The sequence below is a fragment of the Cyrtonyx montezumae genome, unplaced genomic scaffold, assembly GCF_038088225.1.
Source record: "Cyrtonyx montezumae isolate F1298 unplaced genomic scaffold, pur_monq_1.0 scaffold_0, whole genome shotgun sequence".
In the NCBI taxonomy this organism is placed as follows: domain Eukaryota; kingdom Metazoa; phylum Chordata; class Aves; order Galliformes; family Odontophoridae; genus Cyrtonyx; species Cyrtonyx montezumae.
This window is the reverse complement of record NW_027071824.1, coordinates 22,124,403-22,152,153: the sequence shown is the minus strand read 5'-3', so window position 1 is coordinate 22,152,153 and position 27,751 is coordinate 22,124,403. Positions and strand designations below refer to the sequence as shown.

At 36.0% G+C, this 27,751-nt stretch overlaps 1 protein-coding gene across 1 annotated transcript in view; it reads right to left on the bottom strand.

Annotated features, from left to right (window-relative positions):
- RGS7 (regulator of G protein signaling 7) overlaps positions 1-27,751 on the bottom strand; it is a 195,671-nt gene that overhangs the window by 24,183 nt on the left and 143,737 nt on the right. The window contains exons 6-9 of the mRNA XM_065729858.1: positions 19,413-19,464; positions 6,700-6,764; positions 4,833-4,909; positions 4,611-4,692 (exon numbers count right to left, since the gene is read on the bottom strand). Of these exons, the coding sequence (XP_065585930.1) occupies positions 4,611-4,692; positions 4,833-4,909; positions 6,700-6,764; positions 19,413-19,464 (276 nt within the window). The remainder of the gene's footprint in view (positions 1-4,610; positions 4,693-4,832; positions 4,910-6,699; positions 6,765-19,412; positions 19,465-27,751) is intronic.

Genomic DNA, 27,751 nt, shown 5'->3' with positions numbered 1-27,751 from the left:
ATGATACAAGATCTTTTAAAAAGTAAGAGATGGGAAATCACACTGAACAGTGAAGTAAGGGTCAGTTAAAACTTCATTATCTTTCAAAAAATAAAAAGGATCTATGCTCTATCTGCCTCCTGTTTATGTCTACCTTCTCAAACTACAGCTCAGATCGTTTCCCTCAGTAATATCAGGCTCAAAAGAAATTCCAGTGGCTTTGCAAATAAAGGCATTTCTTGGGACAGAATAAAAAGAGATACATAGAGATTTTCAAGAAATTTAATATAATTAATTAACCCATAAATTTAATCTATATGGGAGCATCTTGAATCATGACACTGATGCTCACATTCTCATTTCCTTGCTTGTTTAAGGACACATTTAGTACAAAACTGGGCTTTCATCTTAAGAGAAAAGATTTCATCATATTTCTCTAGAAAATATTTCTTCTAGTGGTCTCTGTGTTACTGAAAAAATATAATATAAAAAAATCATACAAAAGGGATGTTGCAATGTAATTTTTAAGACTTAAGTCACTTTAATGTAAACTAGAAACAGTACTAAAATGTGTATCACTGGACAGAAGTGATATGCTTAATTCTTTTTGAAAGCTAATTTAATTTATGATTATTCTTAATTTACAACAGATTGTTTTAGGTTTGTAGTGATTAGTTTTCAGAACCAGAAGTTATTCTACATAAATTATATAAACTGCATTGATTCAAAATGCGTGTAAGTAGTATTAATTTTAATTAAGGATATGTTAATATGATCTTTGTGGAAATTACAGTATTTGCAAACTGATGCATAATGAAATCTGTTAAATCTATCTGTTTTGTTGTTCCTGTTCTTAATATTCAAGAGTTATTATTGCTTTCTCAAAGATTTTCACCCCATAAGATAGGAACCTGCTGTTTTACTAATTCCATACACAATTAGATTTTATTTACTTGAAAATAATTCTTTGTTCTAAACATTCCTTATTCCTTCTACTTCAGCTTATAATCCTAGTTGCTACCAAGACTGGGTCTTACTAAAAACCAGGTCATCTCATTTTTCTGCATCTTTCTATCATCTCATCAGTTTTATTTCACAATTTTGAAAATAACACTTTGTATAATAAATTTATGTTATTACCAGAGTGTGATTATCTGAGGCTGACAAAAGCTGTATTGGCCTTGTTCCCTGACTGTTAGAGGGGTAACTCCCTTGTAAAGGTACATGATAAAACAGATGCAAAAAAGGCATGATACATCAGTAGATAAGTTGGGTGCCATGACTAAAGTTTGTTTCCTATTGATGTTTAAAAACTTTATGAAAAAAATAACAGTGAAGCAGAAAGAAGTGTTTTGTGGCTGAACAAGTAACTGGCCCAGAAAAGCTCAGGGTCTGTAGCACATGAAGTGTGAAAAGGACTCTTCCACCTTGGCCAAGTTAAATGCAGTCCTCTGCCAAGTCTTTGAGGTTGATCTTGAAGAACAGGATGGAAAAGTCATTAAAAGCAAAACAAATGAAAAAAAAAAAAAGAAAAAGAAAGCCCAGAACAAATAACTGCAAGTATCTACTGCATGACCCAAAACACCTGGTAGTATTACCTACTGGCTCAGATACTGAGGATCATGTTCAGATCACATAAAATACAATTTTAAAATATAAACTGGTAAAATGAGATCAATGGAAACAGAATCCAGTAAAAATTTTAATAGAAAAGATGAAGATGTAGAATGTGCCACAAGGCCTTAAAAAATGACAAAGTTACTTTTTCCTTACTTTGCTACCAGGAAACAATGTCATGAAACCCCTAGATCTAGAAATCAGATTTATAAATTTTATATCATCAGTGAATTGGTCTTATAGTCACTTTTGACCTTAACAGAGTCTGTCTAGATTCAAGACAGCTATGAGTTCTTTTATAAAGGCTTCAATCCAGACATTTGACATTACCTTTCAAAGAAGAACTTGATTTCTTTTTGCCTTGGAGGAATTGTCTTCTCTGCTTTAGCTTGTTTTGTTACTGCTTTTTGACTGAAACCCTAATTCTCCTATTCAGTTTTCATTCAATCAGTTCCATACTCAGCTATTTATAGAAGTTTTGAAATTAGGGAAATGCTCTTTCTGGGAAGATGCAAAGAAAAGGAAAGCTCTTTAGATATATTTACTCTGCCAGTACAAAACAAATATTAAAAAAAAAAAAAAAAAGTAATGTGTTGCTATGTGTGAAGCCATTAGTCCTGATTAGGGTATTAACTGCAGTGTAGAAATGATGGCATGAACTTTTGTCTTACTTTCAGCTGGGATAGTGAATTTATTGTAGGTCTGCTACTCAGGTTCTCCAGAGAGTTTATACAGTCCTCCCTTAGACGTGTTTGCACAGTTTTACTGTGACTGGTATATGAACTAGAATAATTAAAACTTGCAAGGGAATTCCTCTGTAGGCTGCAGTACCTATAGCTGAAGCTCAACCAAGCTTCAGGCTGAGATCCACATATATAAGGCAGGAATCGGAATTTACAGAAATGGCGGATTATTCTTAACATTATACTAAAATATATTAAAGCAGACATGTCCAACCCGTGGCCCAGGACAGCTACTAATGAGGCCTGCCCCTGCTCTGCATCATCATGGCAGCAGCTCTTCCCCATGGAGCAGCCTGGCCCAGCCCTGGGCATGCACATATTGCCCAGCAACAACCACACATCCATGCGTGATCAGCACTGTCTGTGCTGAAACCAGGACAAGAGGAGGGCACAGCACAATGCCAACTCCACTCTTTATGCCCATCACACACACTCATTCAAACTGAAACCTGCGTGTATCCCATCATGCGCCCTTGTGCCGCTTGGTGAGTAAAATGCCAATATTAATACTTCAGTCCACCAAATGTCATCTCAAAAGAAAGCAGAACCCCCCCAAAAAAGACAAATTGTCGATAAAGGAAGAGCATTCAGTAAAGAATGGACAGATGTATAATTTTTTGTCAAGACAAATGCTATGGCACTATGCTTAACTTTGTAAGGAAATTGTGTGAGTTTTCAAAGATTGCAATTTGAAAAGACATAATATGCAGAAACATGCTGCCAGATCTTAATTTTTATTGTATTTTTCACAGACTTTTCTGTGCGAGTAAATTACAATGACATTTTCAAACCTAGTTTTTCAGTAATTAGTGACCTGTTCAGCCAAAGTGCCAATGACTTCCTTTCCATTCTTCTATTTATATCTCTCAAAGTCAGAAGCCTAGATTGCTGACTATAATCCAGTCTTTTATCCTTGACATTTCCTAGGTATGTCTACAGCCAGGTTAAAAATCTCAGGACTAGGCAGATTTATCCACAGCTGTCAAAGCTCTTAATCAAATTCAATTTCCTCTTGTTCTGATGCCTTTAAATCTCTCCTTATTGTCTGACTATACCTTAACTCAAAACTTTGACAACTCATCTTCTCAGCATCTCATTTCCAGATCCAAATCCCTTAAACCCATTTCTGCTAATATAAGTGCTGTCTGCCTTTAAACTTCTCACGTGCTTAGAAACATTCCCTATTTCTTCTATTGTCAGCTTCCACGAACATCAGGTGGCAGATTGCTTTTCTGGCCTCCTTTGTTGTTTTATGCCAGTGACTAGACAATAATGTTCTTCTATCCAATACCAACAGATTGAATCTTTCACTTCAAATGATTTTCTCTACTTGATGCTTTAAATCCTACCTAAAAATCCATTTCTCCTGCTACTCTTCCAATACCACACTACACAAGTGCAAACTGGCCCTGTCAAAGTTCATTATTTTTATTTTGAAACTTTTTCACTCTATCCACTTCTATAGGTTTCATCAACCTAACCTTACTTCCTCAAAACAATTTCTGGGAACATAGCACCAGTTGTTACAGTTTAAGTCATCTAACAACTAGGAATAAAGATGAGTAAGCTTTAGTTCCATATTTATTAAAATGTCAGTGGAAGACACAGTCTGTATTCTATTTCATTGGTGTTTGTATCAAAATGTATATGTAGCTTAATGTTATGTATGAAAAACAGATATAATTCTGTAGTAACACAAACCGGTGTGATTAATCACTTCTCAAATATCAGTCAGAACTGTTGTGACATTTGTCATCTATGTTTTCACTCTCTGAAGCAGTAGGACTTTTTTTTTTTAATTTCAGGTGGACAGAGAAATCTGACAAATCTTGTTCAGTCTGTACAACTTTCACAGATCAAAACTAACAATATCTAACATTTATGCACATTAGAAAAGTTTGAAAATATGACCAGTGAAATTGGAAAGCTTAGCAAAGCAAATAATTAGATTAAAAAATATTTTGATTTATTTAAAAGCAGTTTTAGATATGGTGATAATTTTGGTGGTGTGACTCATACCTTGAAAAACATTTGAGACTAATAGCCAAACAAAGTTAATGTCTTACTTGAGAAATTAGATGCAACTAATCTATTTGCTGAAAACTCTAAACCGAGTGTAAATTTAAAAGCAGTCTTAAATAGTAGAATGATAGAAACTGTTGATGTGCTTTGCAGCCCTTTTACTTGTTCCCAAACTACCTGGACACCCCTTAGAGACTAATGTTCACCATCAGTCCTGCTCCCATGCAGCACAACTTCACCAGCACTCACCACTGGCCGGTGCACATCCCAAAATGCTCGCTCCTGGCTGTCAAGAATTTTCCTTTCTATCTTGTCTCTCTTCTTGTCAACTCTGTCAATGTTATAAGATATTTAAAAGAAACTGTTAGAGATTTGAAACGTAAGAGGTTTCCAATATCTTATTTATTTCCTGCTCCATTTGAAAGCAAACACACACACACACACAAAATTCACATCTTCAAAGGAACTTACTTTGCTTGTGCTTCAGCTTGCATAAAAATAAACTCCCACTTCCGAGCAAATGCTCGCTGTAGCCTGGCCAAGCTCTCCTGAAAATAGATCACAGTTTTGACAAGTTAGGTAGCAATTTACTGTTTAATAGTTTTTGCCTTACCTTTTCCTCCTCCCATGCCTCCCCCCCAAAAGGAATTAATGCAAGCCATAATGTATGTAAATGTACCTTATGATTTAAAGTGTTTGTTCAACAAAGAGTATAAAACACTACATCCATTTACTTTCTAATGTCCTTACTATTATAGCTTTGAAAATTTAATGGTGAGGGTGGATGAAACCCTCTAACAGGACATGGGATTTTTGAAAGATTTCCATGTTGGACTGGGTAATTTTGTAATAATGCAAAACCACATTCTTTTTTTTCACCTACTTGTGAAAGGTAACAGCAGAAATTTGCATATTGAATGGTCCACATGATAAATTCCATCAGTATTGTGTATGTGTGACTTGTGCTTGACAAGTTTGGCTACATAGAAGTGTATCTAAAATATAAGTATGAGAAAGTACGAATATTCTGGCAATGTAGGAATATACCAAGCTATCTACAGCTATTCCCACTTAAAAAAAAATGCTGACTGAAGTTATTCAATACTGCATGAGGAATGTATGTGTACGATGAATATTTCCCAAATCTTAGGAAAATTATTTCCTCTGGTGATGCTGGAAACATTTCATTGTCTGTAACAGAGCTTTTCTAATGTCTCCCAAGCTTAAGAGGCAGCAGTACACAGTATGATACCATGGAGAAGAATGAGGTACTTACATTGATCAAGGAAGACCCCAGTTGCCATTACACATCATTTTTATAAAGATTAAGTGAAAAAATGTCTTTAAACTTCCTAAAAAAAAGTATTAATTCTATTTCTATTTATTGCAAAAGTATCTCAATAAAATTCTTACTGAAAATAAAGATTACAGAGACCAGAGAGGAGACTTTCTAGAGATCTTGTAAATACCAATAGAGGCTCTTAAGGACAGTATACTGGAGGTAAATTTTCTAAGGTATGCAAATATAAAGTCATGCATATCTCATAGTGTAGTACACTGAAAAGCGAGTTTGTGACAGAAGAAGCAATAAAGTCTGTCAGCACGATGCTGAGGCTGGAGTATTTGGCATGTTGAGGGGTCTGGCTGACTACCCTGCTATCATGTCATAGTGACACAGCTGGACAGCTTTCAGTGCAGAGACAGGACTGTGCATGAATTTTATGTTGACAGTTTCATGAAAAATTCAGCAACTTTTGAGGGAATAGGGATGGAATTCAATCCTTCTCAGTCAGTGCCATCCTCATCACCTAATCAAACTCTTCCTTTCTACTGCTCTTCCTGGCCCCAATTACATTGCTTTCTTGCCTGGAGCAGAGCACAACACTTAGAGAGTGGGAAGTGCCTATATTCTACCTGTCCTTGTCTATAGTATAATTGATGAGATGTAAGCTCAAGTGCCAGCATCACTTTTAAGAATGAGATTCGTATCTCTATAGCTACTAAATGCTTCTGAAAACATTGCCAGATACTTTTCATTCAAGTCCGCACACTATGTAGAGTACAATTGCTTTCAAACACTTGACATGTATCTGGGATTTGCAAGCAGCTGTTTCTGATCCTCACATGATGATCCAATATTAGAGACAGGCCAAAATCTCAACTTTTGCAGAGCCAGCCTTTGCTACTGTCTCTCAGTTTTTATGACTCCTGAGCAAAGCCAAATCCACATGCTGGCAAAAGTTGTATAATTAGAGAGTGCCCGTGCTTCTCATGCTTATCATTATATTGCATGCTAATTAAGAACAGCAAAGAAATTTACTTTTCCTCAGGTACTTACAGCTTCATAGTCTGCTAGCTCTAGCCTTGCTTTATTTTGCATTGTCCGCTTGCAGAGGTAAACCGCTGAAACAGAACAAAAATCATACAGGATTTGCTACTATCTCACAAACAGGGCAGACCAGAAATCTAGAGGCTTCATTTTATGGCTTAGTTCTTTTTTTTTTTTTAATTTTCCTTCTGTTCTGAAAAACTTTAAATACAGGAGCAATGCTACAAGTATTTTAACTGAAATTGTGGGTGAGATAGAGAGGTTCATTAAACAATTATAAAATCCACTTTATGTAACATGCACCAAAAATGTACAAGATACTTGCAGTGAATTTGTTTCATGGCACATTAAAGACAAAATGGCAAAAATATTTTTAACTGTGTGTGCATTCCTCAGGAAATATAAAAATTGTATACAGAAAATTTTAATTAAAAATTGATTCAAGAAAAGTTTCAAGTCTCATACGTTACAATCTGCAATGACTTGTATCTAAAATACATTAGATCAAAAAAATGAAATAGGATTCAGTTGTATTAGATACAAAATCTTTTATTCTTTTCTAAAAGCAAAATCATTCAGCAGATCTGTTCTGCCTTCACCTCATGCTGACTGAACAGAATAGTAAAATGGAACTAAATACTGAAAGGATGAAAATTTAAGTTAAGGCTACATAGCACAGTTGTTTCCATTTGATTAAAATCTTGATTCTAAATTCTTTATTCTCTATATTCTTTATAAATGAAGTACATTTCCAACAGACTTTATTTATTTCCCATCACCCCAAGACATTACACAGGATGCCCCAACAGAAAGATAAGGAGGGCAATACAAATCAGTCTGCTAAAGTCTGGCAGGGGTATCTACCTACATCACTACTTCAGAGAACATTCTCATATGTAAGATGGGAGAATCTTTTGAGCAATGCAGGTGAGAAAACCTTAACATAACAGTGATCTTTGTGGTCAGTAAAATGAGCCCGTGGTTCTGCCAGGGAATGGGCCATGGCTCCTACCTCCCAGCTTATCCACTACAGGTAGCAAAGAGAAATAACTACATATAGAAACATCATTCTTTCAATCCCTAGGAAGAAGGAATTATTTGTTTTGTATTTAACTTTGATTTTTAAGGTAGGCAAACCAATTATGTATATTTTACAACTGAGAGAAAGATATTTATGTCTAACAAATCACCTGCAAATGCACACTGATGGATGTTATTTTGGTGCAGTTGATGACAAGCACTTCTCATAAGTCCAGCAGCAGCTACAAGTGTTACTTGACATAACATGAAGTTATTTGATCCAGTTTTTTTTTGCCTATTTTGTCTTCACTTTGTATACATTACCTAGACTAATTTCTTTCACACTTTTTCACTTTCTGTTCCTCTAAGAAGCAATGGTCACTTCCTCTGTTATACTCCCACATTCCCTCTGGTTCCAATGCAATTTCATATGTACAGATACAAATACACTAATCACACACCAAGTACAGCAGACAAAGAATTCCTACAGTATCTGTTTCCATACATTTTAATAGTACTGTACAGTTGCACTAGAGCGTTAGCATACATACTGAAATATCACAAAAAGATTAGATGAATTCTGAACCCTTTGTACCTAGGATGTATCCACAGAGCTAGGAAAATAATGAAGACAGGGATGGTCTTTGATATTTATCTCCTCTGATAACAAAACGGTTTTTCCTCTTTTCCTTCAAAAAAGTTATTTTTCTGAACATGAAAAATGTTTCCTAAAATCCTTGAAAATATCACCAATAAAATGTATACATACAATGTATATTTAAGAGAAATGTGTAGAGAGTTCTAAGAATTCCAGAAGTTACCATTGTCCATTCCAACCATTTGAACAGAAACAAAAGAAACATACCCTACTCTCTGCTCTTTGCACTTGATTATCCTCTCGTAAATCATATTTTCACAGTCTTCATTATAGGCACCTTTAATCAGCTCAGGTCTTCTTTGAATCCCATTGTGGATAAATTTAGGGATTGGCATCTTTGCTACCTCTAACAAAAGTCCCTGCTGTAGAGGCAGCCAACTGACCACTTTTCAGTCAGAGGAAGCTTCAACAAAAGAAGCATCTTCAGATCACAGAGTAGCCAAAGCTGGCAAAACAGCCAGTAGGTCACAAGAAACAGATGAGCCAGAGAAATTCAGACTCCAGACTCCTAATATAATACTGTGTCTGAGAAAATCCTTGTCTTCATTGTGTAAGCATAACACAGTATATTTCCAGCAGAGTTCTCTTAATGACCCCTTTTGCTCCAACTCCTTGGGAAGAGTCCACACAAGAATGCTTGTTTTTCATCATGTTTGTATGCTAGCCAAGTCATGTTCATCCCCTAGACATTTTTCTCCAGAAAACAAATATATATTCTCCAGTATCCAGATCTCCCCCCTTTCAGGAACCTAAAGGTTATAATATAGCTGGTTTGGAATATTTCCAATAAAGAATCAGTTAGCTGGGAAATATAACAAATTTACTGGTGCAGAAGAAAGTAGTCCTCAAGAGCATTCCTACTCCTTGACTCAATATACTGTCATTGTTGTGTGCTTACAATTACATCCTTATTATAAAAATGCATGTTTGAGGATCTATTGAAGAGCTACTGTAGTCAGAACATAAGCAGGCAGCAACTCAGGAATTTGAGTTCACTAGTTCACAGTTTTGTTGATACAAATCCTTGGCTTGTCCATAACAAAAATTCAGTAATGTGTTAGAATGCAGGAAGAATGTGAAAATCTCTCATTTTCAGGCAGAACCTTTGAAAATATAGAGAAATAATATTTTATCTCTTTGAAGTTTAGAGCAATGAGACCTAAAATATGGATGCTGCTGTCTTTTTCTGGTACCACTCCTTTTCTGCATCAAAACATGCAGCTTCACATTGAGCATCTGGGGGGATGCAAGCATGTCTCCTGGTTCTCTACCAAAAGAAAGCCGTGATCCCTTGGCATTTCAGAGAATGACATTATCTGCTTTTCTAAGTTCATGATTTGAATGAGTTCTTGGTGTTTTTACAGCTTCATTTGGAACTACAATCTGCAGTAAGGTTCTCAAACTAAAAGCTGCTCTACTTTCACATATGCTTTTCCAGCACAAAAAGATGATGCAGTTAATGACATCATACCCAGTGTTGTGTTTCCCATTTTTTCACCCAAAACATGAACATCTGCATTTGTAGAATGGAAATTACAATAACAGAGAAGACATTTCCAGCTCATCAGTGTTCATTTATGATCTGCTAATGGGAGATTTTTGGAACTGCATCTTACATCGACTTACCAGACTGCATCATTATCAGATGGTCCTTGGTAATTGCAGTGCATTGGCAGTTTGACAGAATCTGTAAAATTCTGCAGATTGCTTTTGTGCCTGAAGGAAGCAAGTTGTCAAAATATTCTTTTTGTTCTTACATATCATCTTGTGATCCTACTGCTCCATTGAGTTCTAAACTCAAGACATATCCCAGCCAGGAATGCTTATGCTTAAGTAAAAGCAAGGATGTTGAGAGGATGAAGTCTCAAAGACTTCAAAGAAGGGGACTGAATCTGAATTCAGCCAATAATCAAAAATTTTTGAAGATGAATACTATTAATTCTGTCAAAAACAGGGAGATAGGGTTACAGCTGTTCTTTGAGTCTATTCTGATGCAGAATCTGTTTTTAAGCCTGCACAGGGCTAAAGCTGCACAGGGGGAGGTCCACTAATATGTAGCATGCAATAAATGAAAAAGACCTGTACTAAAAGTGACCCCCAGCGACCCTGTTCTTGACCTTCAGTTCACCATGGAGCTGTAAGCATCCTAAGCAGCCCATTCCAGGACCTCTTCTGCCCCACGGCCAAGGAGCTATATTCAAGCACAGCTATGTTCCATTGCTCCTGCTTGATTTGTGCTAGGTATCCCTGTAACCAATCCTCTATAATACCAGTGCGGCCCTGAATGCCTGGCTGAAGCCAAGACTTTGTGGTCACTCAAGACTTTGCTGGTGAGGGATTAGCCCCTGCCTACACTGTTGCCACCCTCAAACCTCATATATCTTCTGTTGCAGAGCTGCTCGCGCTTGCTGTTCCCTCACAGGGTGCTGAAAAATCCTTAACATATGGATGAATGATACACTGGGAACAGGGTCTGATTAATGACCTCAATTTGCTAAATATGGACTGCCACATACAATCTTATTTTGGTGCCAGTATATTCTGATGGATTTTGCAATCAACATAATTGCCTCGGCTAAAGTGAACTAGGTATTAGACGCTATATGCTATACAAGTTACTGATTAGCATGAGAAAACAGATTTTCCCAGCAATTTAAAATGCAGTGTGAATATACAACATTTCATGCTGAAAGATGGTCAGAAATATGCATGGGATGCTCCGAAAATAATGCCTCCTATTTTATTTTGTTGGCCCAGAACATCAGATGTAGGTGTTGGTGGTAGGGCAGTAGAAGTTGAGACAAGAGCAGAGGGGCACTCTGACAAGAGGCATCTGACATGGAAGTGTGTATGAAGCAAAGGTATGGGATTGAATTACAACATGCAGGAAAAAAGAGCACCTACTGACATTGATTGATGCTTGTTGAACATTTCTGGAGACCAAACAGTGAGCATCAGCACAGTGAGGCTGTGAGTGCTGTGTTTCAGCAGTGGCAACAGTGATGTGAAAGACATTCTATATTATGGAGGCCTCTTGTTCATTAATGGAGAATATATATAGCTAATGGTGATGTTTATGTAAAAAAAATAAAATTCGGTAGCAGACATTTTGCTTTATCCAATAGTGTTTTTTGTAGCTGTCGTAGTTTCCATGGAAATAAATAGGAGGCATTACTTTTGGAGTGACCTACATTATACAAATGGGTATTTCAAATGGAATGAAAAAACAATGACATCTGTGGAGCAAGACTACTGGCTCTTGAAAGCTCTGTTCAGATTTTCACAAAACCTGGACAATTAGAGAGGTGAAAGTGAAAACCAGAAATGTTCTACGAAGAGGGTGTATATAGACTTTCCTCTCCTTCAAATTTTTAAATTGTTATACGCAAAATAACTCATTTTCATGGCTAATTACTTTTGTTTCCTGCTCAACTTTTCAGTTTTACTTGAAAGTTCACACAAAAGTCTATAGATCACAGTGATAATTGCAAGTTTTATTCTAGAATCAAGAAGCTGGACTGCCTCTTCATTGTATTAAATAAATATACTGACAGAAAAAACAAACACCTCAAAACACAGAGCTTCCAACTGAAAGTTAAAGCTGGGAATTTAAGGTTGTTTATAAAAGGGGTCTAATTCTATACAGAGCAGATGAAGAAAGCTTCAGCTAAATCCAATGGAAGTATGTTTGTACCTCTGAAGACCACAGATCATCCCACCTACACATCCTCCACCATACACAAACTTAAAGCTCCTTACATAATCGTCCCAGTGCCAACAGTGTTATTCACCCCTCAATGGTGGGAGTAACATTCTGTGAACTTCATTTTCTTCACTGAAACTAGATTAAATTTATAACCTCTCTGAATCAAAATTCTTATTTCAGAGTCAGCGCCTAGTCATGCCTAGTCAGTATTTAAAGTGCAAAGAAAACAGAAAGTAGTGTAAGCTTCAAGGATTTCAAAGTGCCCTGTGGGCAAACAGAAGTTCTCCATATGTGAGTGTCTGCATCAGATGGAGAATTACAGGACAATCAGCTCAGAGCATGACTACAGAACAGAGAAAATGAAACCAACTCTTATTTGTAAAACATCAGTATTTCTACAGCTATTTATGACATTTTAAGATCTGCCCACAAAAAATAATTTTTGGTATTTGTGACTGCTGTTGAGCTTCTCTTAGACATAGAAAAAAAAAGAAAAAGATAATTTTCTTTTAGGTGGAGAAATAGGTCAGCCTTATTTAGCAGGAAACATACTACATTCTTCTGTAAATGCTAATGACATTAAGCAAGACTGTGACAATTTCTGTGTGCTAAACATCCAAATGTTCAAAACAAAATTTCTGTAATGCTACTACCATTCGCTAGCTTTTACTCTTTGATCACATTTCTGTAACATTTAAGGAATGTAATTAGATTATAAATTTAGAAAAGTATAACCAATTAATTGAAATTTTTTAAATAAATCAAGGAAGGAAATCCAATTTCAGAAAGCCAGCAAGTTCAAGAACTAGAGAGAGTTCATTAAAAAGCAAATATATCTTTTTACACACAAAATTCTCCAGATTATGCTGCCAGGTAAAACTGTGCAAGATGACAAAAAAAAAAAAAGGTACAGAATAAAGGCCACCCAGAACACCTGAAGTCACCTGAGTTTGCTACAAAGCTCCTAAAAGTGATGCAACAAATCCAAATACATACATTTTACATAGAAACCACTTAACGCACGTGCAATCTAAGACAAGGCTGAGATGTCAGAAAATGGAGACTGTTTTCTCCTAGTCTGCAAAATCCAGCCACAGGGATGGCAACAATTCAGTGCCCACTCGGCAGAGTGCTGACAGTGGTAAGGCTAAAAAAATGCATTTGTTGTCACGGTCTGAAAGCTCTAACTTCCATATTAATAATGAAACATTAAGAAAAAGACAAAGAAGAAAAGAAAAAAAAAAGAAAGAGAAAGAAAAGAAAGAAAGACATATTTAGTGTGGTTAATATGCTGATTTGAAAGCAAATCTAAAAATTATGTTTATTTTACTTATTCTGATATTGTATCTCTATAGGGGACCTAGGTACAAATTTTCAATGCTTTTAAAGTAATACTGTTAAAGCAATGCTGCCTACTTTAGTATGAATACAAATGGATTGGCCAAACACATTTTACGTGTTACACATACTGTGGAGATAAATTACACATTCATAGAAAGAAAAATTCAGCTAAGTGAAAAACTCTGAAGTGGTGAGAGCATTGGGAATCATTTTCCAGAAATGCCTCCTACTTACACAGCCCTCACTGTGGTGGGTTGTCAGTGTCCAAATTAGAAGGATTCAGAACAAAATTCAGGACATGCTTGTTGAGTGAGACTTCTCATCACTTACATGACAGAAGTGGCTCCTAATGAGTCAAATTTGAAGTGAATTTTGTTGCTCTGAAGAGTAATATAATGGGAACAATTCACAGAGGAAAAGTAGTTTACCTAGACCATCTTTCTGCTAATGCAGTTCTCCTTAAAGAAGAACCCCTTTCATGGTTCTTCTCAGATTAAATTTTATGCATGGCAAGTACTAGACACAGCCATTTTTTCTTGAGGGATGATGTTGCTTGTTAGATTTTAGTTCTCACCTGGCCCCACTACCAAAATCTTAATCAAACACATTCTGTATATCTAGATTCTCAAAGAACTCATGTAAGAAGTGACAACCAAGTTGTACAACAATTTGGTAAATTACTTCAGATGAGTGGAAGGCATTTTTTTTTTACTACTCCTGGAAATTCAGTAAATTTTGAGATATTCTGAGGCAGGTCCTTACAAGAGAGATTGCTATTAAAGACCCAAGAGGATTGTTTATAGGAGTCATTGCTGACATACTCTTGCTGCCACAAGCTGTTGAAGAAATGGGAATTGGGCATCAAGATTCAGGATTACAGAATTGCAGAGCTATCCACAAGCTATTTACACTATACTGGTAATTTTTTCCTTATTCTCATGGCATAAATTTTAGCAAATACATTTTTATTCATATCTGACAATTTATATAGAAGAAAAATGCTACTTTGCTACCAGTTTGCCCCAAGCTACTGACTCATATTTATGGATTCATTTCCAGAGATGCTGAGCACATGCAGTTTTCCAGCAGAGTTCAGGCAAGCAATACTGCTTAATATTTCTCAAATCGACAATGCTTACTGCTAAGCTGTTGCCAAGGGAATCCCTCCTGAGCATTTGGGCAAAGAAAGGACATAATACTTCTGCTGTACAGTCCTCCTTTTTGTCAGTTATTCCATGGAAAACAATGCAGAAAGATGTGCAAGAAATAAAATCCTTAAGAAAATCAATATTTCAGATAGAGACTTGAAGCTAGTTATACACAAAGTAAGTAGACAACAAATGCAGGTGAGAAAATTATGTGAAAAATTTCAAATGTGGGAAAAAAAAGGTGCAGGATAGCAATTATTTTTTGAATGCTATGTACATTTTAGTGTGTCTGCAAGCTTGGCAGAGGAAGCACTGTGGCTCATGTTCAGAAAGGAGCAGCAGATGCTGAACAGAGAGAGGTCTTTCTCAGTTTACTCTTAGGTGGTAAGAAGGCTTCCTTTAGGAAGGATATTTTTTATGGACTGACTTGCTAGATGAATTATCAAGCAAATTTAAAACGGGCAGAATCTTGATTCCACAGAAATGCTGGAGAACAATAGCTATGAGACAAAAGCTTTCACATTACAAAAGTAGATGATCTCTGCATTTTACTGCAACTCAGCTGGACAGAAGTATCACAAATATTTATGGAATTACCATGGAAGTTTACATGCAGCACTTTTTTTAATCTAGGTAGATAGCATATATATTGTAAAGGGAGTAATTAATTAAGGCATTTTATTCTGCATATGTTCTAATTTCCTAGAATGCTGCATTTACAGCATGTCTTTACTTGGAAGGCTACTAAACATAAATACATTTTCAAGATTTGTTACTCTTCTGAACAGAAAGTACTTTGAATATATTGATTTAATATTAATAATATAATAATTTGATGCAATTTATAAAACACATGGTCATATGCTCTTAAACCCCTGTAGCAGTATCAGTTATTTACCCTGTTCTCCATAACCTTCCAAGACTCTGCAAAACTCCATTTCTAACTCATGTAGGGGGAACGCACACACAAAAGTCACAAGGCTGAAACAGATCCTTTTACAATTATATAGATACAATTGATTATTGCCTTCTAGTATTAGTTCCAACTTCTTTTACATCATGTGACTGTTGGCACTTACAAAATTGTCTCCTGACTCTCTTTGAACATCTTTTTTAATACACAGTTCAGTGTAAGTAAATGACTTTATGTCTCAGACACTTTTGAGTCTGAACTTGAGCAAAAGCATACTAGAGAGAAAATGATTAAAAGTTACTAATTGTCCTTCATATCTTATACATCTGAAATTCTTATCTGATTCTTGTATTGCTGCAGATATTTCCCTTGGTTTGCTTAGACCTTGTCTTGAGATTCTCAAATATAAAATCAGTTTGCATTTGGTTGTGAATAAACTTTTCCCTTAGACCCCTCTATTTCTTATTCATCTCATTCAGTGACTTGGATCCCTTAAATGTGCAACAGTTTTGAGTTACTGCACCTCCAGCAGAAACAGACTAATTCCATGAGACCGGAGGCTAAATGTATAGAGAATTATAATTTCTAATTTCGTATGTGACCAACATTTACCTGTTTGGAAATAAAACATATAAAAATTTCCATCTTTAGTTGTATCTTAATGACATGAGCTGTTTTTAAAATGCCAGAAAAAAAATTAGCAAAATATATATATATATATATATAAGAAAAAAGATGATTATAGGTAGGTAGCACATTCAGCCATTCATTTTCAGAGACAGTGTTTTGAACTGAGATTTGATTCTATCTGTCATAAAACCAAATTGGAATTCAGGAATATGATTTAACTCACAGAAAATGCTAAGTGAGTTAAACTACACCATCCATTTAAAACAAACAAACAAAAACACAAATACTAAAAAGTTGAGAGTGCATAACTATTTTCATTAATAAGATCCCACTGACACCAATGGGATTCTGCAGAGAATAATAAGTCCTGCATGGGTGGACTCTAAGACATATGGCATTAAAATGGGTATCTTCAACAGATGGAATAAAAGAATCCTAACTTAAACAAAATATTTGCAATTTGAGGAATCTATCCTATGATATATTACAGCATGACTTTCAAAAGAAGAATTTCTGCCATTTGCGAATATTAACTTTTATTAGTGTCAGAATGACCATCTGGTCATTATTTTGTTAAAATCAAAACCAAGGGCTGCACACTTTCACTTTGATATTTATTAAATTAATCCAAGCTATTTTTGTCACCGAGACATAGAAGTGCACTACTGCTTGAAGTTTCTTGAAATTTTGGAAGATTTATTTTTCTTACATTTTTTTTTGATATATTTTTTTACTTAATACTTTTTAATGTTACAAGCTAACATGGGGCAACAAACAATATTTTAGAGATGATGACATACTTTATAAAATTGTAAGGATATTTATTTTTGAGTAAGCTCTGCTAAAAAAGTAACACATACATTAACTCATTTCATCCCTGGTTAAAGATTAATTATTTTCTGGCTGTATTCTGAGTTCTGGACAGCAGCCCACGTATAGATAAGTAAACATCAATGGTTGGGCATAATTTCTAAATTATAATAAAGCTGTAGCGTGCTTTAATAGACTTGTAAAATAAGGTCAGTTTCATAGAAAGTTATTTTCTTTGATAAAGAAAGATTACACATAAAGCAAATTTTTTGTTTTCTTGCTTGAAAAACACTTAATTCCTGCTATTCATTTGTTTTAGGAGGCAGAAATTCGAGTTCGCTCAGAATATGTCCAAGAAAACAGAAGCAATGCACACCACTATAATATTTGTCATATTTATTGTCAACATTTAGTACTTGTCATGTACTAAATGCACTTATGTATTTGTAATAGTAAAAAAAATCTATTTATTATATTTTCTAGTAGGTAACAATTAGTTTGAAAATCTGCAGAATCTTGTTGAAGTGCATTTGTGATAGAATTCAATATTGTCAAATCATTCGTATCCTATTTTTGATTTTAGAGTTTTATTTATTTGAGTTTTCTTTATTCTTCTAATGACCATTTATTTACAATAGAGATGTGATCCTTTCTGCAAGCAGCTGTATTCTGTTCTCCTCTTATCTTCCCTCTATATTTACATAAAGCCTTTGGGGAAAAAAATCCTCAGGCTGCAAATGTAATTTGCCTCTGTTTCTGTAATGGCAATGAATTCACAGTTTGCCAGCCACACAATGGCTTCCAGTTCCTGTTTGCTGCCCATATTGTGTGAATTGGTGTAGGTGCACTTCAGCTGAGCCTCTTGCCTCACTCCCAGCAAGAACCAAAATTCATGATTGCACCAGCATCTGAGCCACGGTTTTATGAGATGGGTTTTCCTGCTCCTCTCAGTATTCTTCTCTGCCACTCAAGAGATAGAGGAAAATGCCACGTGTATGCTCACTCTGTCCACTAAGCATCCCAGTCCCCTGAAGTCTTTTTGTCACTTTTATTTCCTTTTTCATGGAGGCAGTCTTGAGGTGTGAAGTCAACTGCCTCACCCTAGACAATCTCACAAGTGGCTCTCCCACTGCATCCTTATTCATCTCTCCCTCATTTTCCAGATCCTCAAACCTATTACACAGGAGAACGTGAGGAACTGAGGTAGGTTAGGATGAAGGTTGCCTGAGATGCTAAGCTGTGACCTGTTTCCACTCCTTCTCCTCCCTTAAGTCACCTCCCTCTGCTTGAAGATAACATGAAAGGGGATCCACCAGGCAGGGGAGTGGGTCCTAGTTTTATAGTTCTGGATGATGTCAAATGGCACAGAATGTCCTTTCAGCCAATTTAGGATAGCTGCCCTGCTTCTGTCCCCTCCTAGCAATTACTGCCCCCCAGTCTCTTTGCTGCCAGGACATAAGAAGCTGAGAAACTGAAACGTCCCAGTGTACAACACTGCTCAGCAGCAACTAAAACACTGGTGTGCTCTCAACATCATTTTTCTCCTAATACGAAATACTGATAAACCAGGAAAATGCCAAAACTCAGTTTCATACCAGACAATATCAAGAAAATTAGCTCTGTCTCGGCTGAAACCAGGACATATTCTTAGAATGACCTCTGCAGTTTTCAGCTCCCAAGCACTGAGACTGAATTCATATTACAAGTGAGCATCTAACTAAATATCCAAAAGATTGTAGAGACTCAAAATTTTAGTTTCTTTAAAGGTAAGCTATCACTTACATGCTTAGTGCCCTAAATAAGTGACCTTACCTTCAGATGAGGTGAGTACTTACAGTCTGCACTGGAATGGAGACCATACATAGATAATTTCTTTTTATGGAAAAATTAGGTTACTGTTTGCTGTAAAGAGACACCTAATTCTGGTTATCATTTATGAAAAGCTTAGCCTGGAGGATTTTTTGCAAGTCTAAGTACACATCAGTAATTATAGCATGTAAATTATGAATAGAAATCCAAAAATGGGGAAGTAAAAAAAGGCATTTTCTAATGCACTTCATATTAGAACTACAGCAAATAATTTTACACATCAATTATCAAAAATAAGAGTCTTAAACTCATTACATCTTTGGGTCAGAATCTGAGAACAACTATTATAGAACTATCAATAAAATGTGTTCTGCTTCATTGAGACTTTGTCATTGTAAATGATTACACTTCCTGGCAGAAATAGAAAATGTAAACGGTAAAATAGATTGGGTGCCCTTTGAGGATTTTTTATTTTCTCAGATTAACACCAAATCTGACTTCTATTTTAATAAACTATGAAAAGGGTAACAACACATTTATTTCGATATCAGCAATTGTTGCACAGGAATTACATGACATTAATTATGCTTTTAACAGTGGAATGATTAAACAAGATAGACTGCAATTATATTTTCATTCATATAATACATAATTCCCGAAATAAATAGGAAAGATTTCCACACTGACCATAATCTGTGTTTTCCGGCTCCCAACAATTTGATGGCCAAAAATAGGGTGTCTACAGACAAAACAAAAACAGTAGGGAATTCAAGTTAGACAATGCAAGCATTACACAGTTCTTGGATTGATACTGTTTCTCAAAATTGATTTACATTTTTGGTAGGTCTACTATAATATTAACTTGACGATTTTGAAATAGGCATCAAAATAGAAAATTACTTTTGTATGCTCATTTATTGCACTAGTGTCAGAATGGCATTGGAAAAGAACAATGTGTTCTTTTTATTTTTAAAGTTAAGGGAACAAAAAACACAAGGTTAGGTAGTGAGGTTCTTTTCATCTTCCCTAGCAACATACTCATCACATGACCTAAGCATCAGTTTTAGAAGCAGAAAAGACGGAATATACTTTTGGATACATTCAGTTCTCAGTTTTGGAGAGGTTTCTTTATTGTTTGTTAATCCTCAATACTGTTTTCTAGAAGTTATTTGTTAAAAATGCTAATTAGCATATCCTGTTCTCATAGTTATCAAATTTGTTTTCATTTATGGAAGTCTATTTTTTTCCTAATTATTTAACATCATTTAAAATACGATTTCTTAATGAAAAGCCAATAAAAAGATCAGTAGTTCAATACCATGATAATGAATGAAATCTATATGAATGGCATTGCTAAAACATTTCTTGTCTAACAAATGAAGAATATAAAACAATATAGGGATTTTTTACATCAAAAACTTCATTTTTAAAAAGTTAACTTTCTAGTGAAAATTTAAAGGATTACGGTATTTATACTTAATGCATTCTTTTATATATATAAGCCCACAAGAATTATATATAATTTGAGAAGTTAGATTAACCTAACTAAATATGTGGACTAGTATGAGCAGATGTATTTCAAATCATAGGTACCTCCTTAGGCTCCCTTTCTGCTTCACTCTCTCTTACTTATTGCTTTTTTTTTTCTCAAAGGTCTCTCAGCTGCACAAATAGAACCCTCTCTTGCTGTCCACATACCTCAAAATTATTTTAATGCTTATCTAAATATCAACAGGACTGAAGGGTGACACATTCACACCTACTATCAGGTTAAAGGTATATTGTGAAAAATCCCTCCACTGTAAAAATGACCTAACAACTTTAATAACTGCAATTTAATAAGACTTGCTTTTTACTAAGTAATAACAATGAGCTAAAGGATGAAAAAATACAATCACAAACTAACTAACTTTAAAGGTTGTGACAAATTTCTAGCCATCTTTTTTTTCCTCTCTAGTAAAGAAGCAACAAGTCATTCTTCCTACAAACTATTCTTTCATTGTGCCACTAAAAATGAGTACTATAAGCACAGATGGAAAGAGAAAGTGAAATTCTGAACAAAAAATAGCAGCACTCAGCAAACATTGGAGAAGTAAGAAGGTATAAAAATAATTTAACCATGTCAATAATATAAGGCACCAAGTTACCTTCATTTAAGTTTTCAGACCTGGGGAGAGAGAGTCCTTCCTTTGAGACATAAAGTGCATTTTAGGAGACGCCTAAGAACATAGGCTCAACATCTACTTACATTTGTTCAACCTAAACTTACTGATGAAGATTCCAATGAGAGGAGATATCAAATACATAGAAACCTTACCCACTCAAATAGGTTCTGAGCTGAAACTGGCTAGAGTTCAGATACTGTTTGTGAAGGAGTAGCAAGCTATGGTGGAAGATGGCTGGAGAAAGATACACTGGAAGACCTCTGCAGAAGTAACATGGCAAAGATTCTTACGATTTTGAAAATACTTGCAAAACTTCTCATTAAAACTTCAGATTTCTCTTGAGAAACTAGATAGCCCCCTCCCCTGACGACATTTGAAAAATAAATTCTGTCTTCTGATTTTAACTCCAATCCATGAGATTTTGAGACAATGCCAAAGAAGGTCTCTTTGGAGAGATTCTCTCAGGCAAGGAAGGTCCCTTTGGAAACTTAACTAATGGTAGAAGAGGTGGAAGGAAGATCACAGTTACTGAAAGAGATCTTATTAAGTGTTCAGTTACCTTTAGAGAGAAAGCACAATGACAGACCAGTAAAATCATACCAGCAGTCTCCAACTAGCTAAACCTCAAAAAAAATCATTCAAAAAGCAAACATGAATATGTATGCTAGTAAGGAGGAGTCTAAGCCATCCAATTCCACCATCCCTCTAGAGATAAAAACACAGAAGATAAAATAGAACATAAGTTTTAATTATCAAAGTACACAATAAATCCTTATCAAAGATTTTATATTGTGTTATAAGGCAAGCCAAAAGAGAAAATTCACAAAGAAAATGTTGTAACATAGGAAAGGGGTCCACGTAAAGTACATATAAGCACATATGACTTTTGAATGCATTCCTAGTTTGAGCCTCCAAAAGGAGGGTGACTGTGAAAGACACAGATCTTCCTGCCAGGGAATAACAAGCAGGTATGAGCTCTTTTGCTGTGGCTCTGAACTAAGAAGGCACAAGCAGTCTCCCAGCTGCAAGCTGTGACCTTGTCTGCATGGTGCTTGAATGCATTTATTGGGACCTGCTGAGAAGCACAGCTCAACAGCTCCAGTGCAGCAGGGTGGCTAAGGCTGGCCTCAAGCCAGCAGGCTCCCAGTGGGAACAAAGTTCAAGTCTTCTCACAATCAGCTATGTGAATGTGCCCAAAATTAATCTGAAATTGAGATAAGACTATAGGGCAAAGTACAGGAAAAAATTAATTAAAAAAAAATCAGGAAGAAAAAGAATACATGAGCTCAGATAGAGACCTGATAAAATACATCACAGAATGCTTAAGGAAAACCATGTTTTCATGTGGGTAAGCTTTAGGTTTATTCATAGAAAAGAAAGCCCCAAACAAAGACTAGACAACTATTATTCACCTCCAAAGCAGGAAATGACACTGGAGGGAGTAAAGACAAGAGAAATTCTCCTAAGGCTAGGCATAAAAAATAGCAGTAGGTGACAGGATTAAGATTTTGAAAGAAAATCTAAAACCCACACTTAAAATAGCATAAACACTTTTACTGAAACTTGATATAAAATCTGATTCTATTAAATTATTTTTATAATTCCGCGTTTCTGTGGAAAAAAGAATTCATCAACAATGAACTTGTACATAGATGAACTGACTGACATTTCCCCAAAGACGTATTCAATATTTTCTTACTTAAATGTTTGGTATTATCAGTCTTAAAGTTCTGGTCTTAATGTACCTTCCATGTGTCAAGCACAATGGATAAAGTGGAATACTTTAGTAGTCAGAGGTTTGTAATCACGAGGAGGTCCAGGTGGAGGCTGATGACAAGTGGTGTCTCTCAGGGGTCTGCCTTGGGACCAGTGCTCTTTAACATCTTTACTAACAACCTACATGGTAGGATCGAGTGCACTCTTAGCAAATTTACTGATAATATCAAATTGAGTGGTGCAGTTGATAGAAGGGATACCTTTCAAAGGGACCTGGAAACCTGGCCCCTGTGAACTTAACTGAAGTTCAACAAGTCTGTATACAAGGTACTACATCTATGTCAAGGGAACCTCAGGTGTGAATACAGAGTGGGAGAAGGACTCTTTCAGGGCAGTTCTGTGGAGAAGGACTTGGGGTTCCTGGTGGAGGAGAAGCTGGTCATGAGCCAAACAACAGTGTACACTGGTAGCCCAGAAGGTTAACTGTATCCTGGGCTATATTAAAAAAGAAGTGGACAGCAGAGTGAAGGAAGGGGATGATATATAATTCTATAATGTAAGGGCTGAGTTCACATCTTTTCTGTTCCAAAACTCATCATACAATGTCACAGTCCAGGTGTCTAATAACCCCACAGAAGTATTTGCTGGAGAGTTTATCTATGAAGACTACGTGACGATGTTTTTTGCCTTATTTGACAAGGAAAGATAAGGAAGTAAGAAAATATCAACAGAAAGAGCTCTGGTCTCAAGGAATGAGGTTAGGAATGAGAAGAGGAAGGGTGTGCAAAGAAGAAAGCTGGCTGCTCTCACATGATCTACTGAAACAATCCCACAGCCATGCAAGGAGGCTCTCCGCATAGAAATGAACTTATCTATACCTGGGCTATGCTAACAAAGATTGGTTTAACAAATTATATTCAGAGTATCCTGTAGCATTATTACAATATTCATTAAGTACCATGTATTCCTAGAATACAAACATTAAACAACCAATGTACCCTGTCTCAAGATCTAGAAACCTTGCTTAGGTAAATACCTTCCCTAGAGTTTCAGACATGGTATAAAATGTTTTAACTGAACATGACCATTATCAAAGGCAAAACTATAAAATATCAACTAGCTTTCTTCATATAATGTAGAAAACCTGACAGAATTTTACTTTTCCTCAGCAGGAAATGTGTAGCAGCTCATCATGAACAAGTATTTAAAAGGGAACATTTGTCATTTTGCCATGACATCCCACTTATAGCCGGAAGGAAGGTGGGTGGTAGAACAGTTTGGAGAAAGTCAAGTACTGTTTATCAGCACAGGCAGAAACAATGCTGCCAGTTTTTATCAATTTGCACTGATAAGGCACTTTGTTTAACTGTATCTGCAATTTGAATGAGCGACCAGTCAGCAGCTAGAGAAAAGAGGCTTACCAAGCACAACATGTGCTATCACGGAACCATTTAAGTACTCAGAACAGAACAGGCTGTCATAAGGATCTTTGTGACCATTGGCAAAGCACTGGTTTTGCACTCAAAAAAGCACTCTGTTTCTCTTGAATTATAGACATATTATAAGCCAATACTAACCACAGAAATCCATAATCCTCCTTTTAATGAAGTCACATGAAACAAAATCCCATAGCATAGTGCCTATTCCGTACTAAACAATTTGTTAGAAGTGGCTGCTATGCATGGTAAGAGATCCTGTGATAAAACAAATAGCTCTGTTCTTGCTCTAGCATTAAATTAATCAATAAGAATACCTGAAATAATGAAACAGTCACTTGTGAAAATCAGTGTTGCCTATCAGTTCTTATAGATCATGGTGAATTTCTATGCAATTCTATGCAAAATTCTATGCAAATTCTATGCAAAGAAAACTGTATTACTGTGGAAAGAAATAATTAAGCATCTTTCAGCTACGATTGCTGTTAGTAGTAAGAAAAGAATTGTTTCTGAAGCTGTTCTGTTCCATGACAATTTTTTAAATCCAGTAACTGGAATGCGGGAGGAATATTCAAATCACTCAAAAACCTTCCTTTGCATATCACAAAATCATAGAATTATAGGACTGAAACGGGACCTCTGGAGATCATCTTGTCAAACTCCTCTGCTAATGCAGATTCTCTACAGCAGGTTACAGAGGAAAGCATCCAGACAGATTCTGAGTATCTCCAGAGGTGATTCCACAACCTCTCTGGGCAGTCTGTTTCAGTTCTCTGTCACCCTCAAAGTAAGAAGTTTTTCCTCAGAGAATCACAGAATTTAAAAGTGCGTCTAAGGAGAATTAAAAAAGAGGAAAAGGGCACTGATAGGACACTCAGGAAGACAAATGATTTTTCCCTCTGAAACCTCAACTGCACCTGCATATGCTGAATATGAACCAAAGAGACAATGAATTAGTTCTCATACTTGCAATTTCCAAACAAAATTTGTCAAGTCTAGAAAAGATAACCTGCTTCTTTCTTATTGCAAAGTATGGCTTCCAATAAAATGCCTCTCCTAAGGCACATATGATGCGACAAGACAGTGGGCAATGACTAGACAGCTGAGATATTAAAAAACACCTTAAAGGTTTAAGACAGCCAAATGCCAGATCAGGACTGAGTCCAGAGGTGGTTAGCTGAGCAGGATGACTCAGTCATATTGGCAGTAATGTAATTGCCACTAAGACATGAGGATCCCCCACACTTCATGCTCTACACTATTCTGCAACAAAGACACTAAGCAGCGAAAAGAGGCAGTCTCAGGATTTGGGTGCAGTTTTATGTTTCCCTCTGAGTGGAAAACGGGAACACAAAGTACTCTGGGGTTGTAGTAGTCTTCTCTTCTGAGAACCAGGCACCAGAAATTCTTCAGTCCATGTAATTGGAACATTAACTCTTTCAATCCCATTGCCCTGTATGATGTTATGATGAGGAATACCAATAAGAAAAATCATAAAACCATGACAGATCCCTAGAATAATTCCTATATTTCCACTTCAGAAACACAAAAACAAGGTTAGAGAGAGAAATGCATTCATCAAGAAAGCATTACAGTGATAGGACAGAAAACATCACAGATGAAACCATCTTGCCAAAAGCAAGAGTTCTGCTGCTATCTGCAACAGAATCAAGCTTTCAAAACAGGAAATTTTGTTCCCATTTCCACATTCTTTCTATGTATGCCTTCCAACTTAAAAAGTAATAAAATAACAGAATCTAAACTTCAGCTCTGAAAATTAAATTACATTACATCACAAATCAATCTCATAAAGAAAAGAGAGCGTGGTTATCAAAAGCCTCAAGTATTCTAGAAGTTTGTTTAAAAACAAAAAGTATTAGAAAACACTACTTTCATTAAGAATGTTGAAAGACACTATAATGAGTATGTAGTTTGTAAAATAAGTCAACATTCTTTCCCTCGGAAGCCTTTACAGAAGCATAGCAGCTGAAAGGGTAAATCAGGGACTCCTCACCAAGTCAGCCATATGATCAGCTATGTGGATAGTGATGAAAGGTACTCAGTGAGTAATGCCTGGCCCCTAGAAGATATTTCCAAAGTGCATCTTGCTTGTCTTATTTATGCCCCTCATATATATTAGCCTTTGAGTACCTTCCTAGTAGGTTGCAGATATTCAATTCCTTTGGTCCCAGCTTTAAATAACATGCAAAGGCAATATGCCTTATGTTCAGGATGGTTCAAAAAGTATAATTAAACCTAAGTTTCTGCTTTGCTTTGTTGAGACCAATTAGAACTCACCTTCCTCTAAGACAAATAACATCTATCTATCCCCTTCTAGTTAAGTCATTATAGCAGAAACTGACCCATTTAAAACAAAGTAAGTCAAAGAATAATAAGGAATGTTTATTTCTAAAGCCACATTGTTTTAAAAATCAGATACAACTACAATTTTACAGCCCTCTTGGTTGCAAGAGTAATAACAGAAAGAGCATAATTTTGCCTGTAGAAGGGTATTTGTGCAAATGAAGTACAATCTCTTCTGCTTTTAGCTTTTTCTATACAGCAGTAGCTTGTTTAAAACAAACTGGAAGTACTTTTACTGTCAGGAGTGAATGCATCATCCTCTGGAACATGAAAAAGGAACTGAATGGAGAACATTATTCTAGCTAGCCTGTTTTTGTAGGTCAGGTCTTTTTATTGTAGGCAAAGGTTTCTCTGCAGGGATAGCTTTTGAACTTTTCAGTGCTGGCAGGTGCGCTGTTTTCTCTTTCTATTTAATATCTAGAAATTTATAAATCCTGTCCAACACTCAGGGGGTTCTGTTTCTGAAGCATTTACACCGCTATTCCAGTGCAGCATTCACACATTCACAGTTGTTTTCTCTATAGAGTTATCTTCATCTTTCAAATTAATAGCCTCAGTAGCAGATTTTATGTTAGCCTTGTTTTGGTAAGCAATGTGGAATTTTAATGACAAATCTGGCTGGTACAAGTCCAGGTAACAGTTTGACACCACTATAAATTTATCTTGTGCTATACATAAATGGGTAAAATCGAAGCGTTTTAACATTGTTAGCATACTAATAGCAATTCAACGAGTGCCACAGAGCAGAAAACTGCTGTAGTACTGCAGTTATATACCAAGTAACACTTGAGGAAAATAACTTATTTCATTTGCATATGTCAAATAGGTGCTAAGTCCTTAATTTACATAAATCAATTGCCATCATTTTACGATCTAAACCTAACTAAACATTCATGTCCAAACACATAGGCTGTAGAGCTCTCTGAGGAAAGCTTGCTACTCGCAGTGCAACTCATTCTCATTTACACTTTCCTTCAAAATAAACATCATGCTAGCAGAGGTGATGTTTTCTCAAGTTTGAATCAGTAGTAGGCTAGTAGCAATGCAGAAGTCAGTGCTCAGCACCCCTATACATTTGTCCTATTCTCTGATAAAGAAAATCCTCAGATATTTTGTCCTGATCGTTGCTCATGGAATGAGCCAGCAACTGAAGCCTTATTCACTGCATGAATTCTTTCCACTTTTTTCTTACACCACAAACACATTAATCCCTTTCCCTCAGCAGTAAACCTCTTCACCCATATGCCATCACTCTCTTATTTATACTGAATATGAGGATGAAGAACCACAGGAGGGAAAACTTTTTTCTTCATATTCTCTCTCCAGAATCAGAAACGATTGTGGA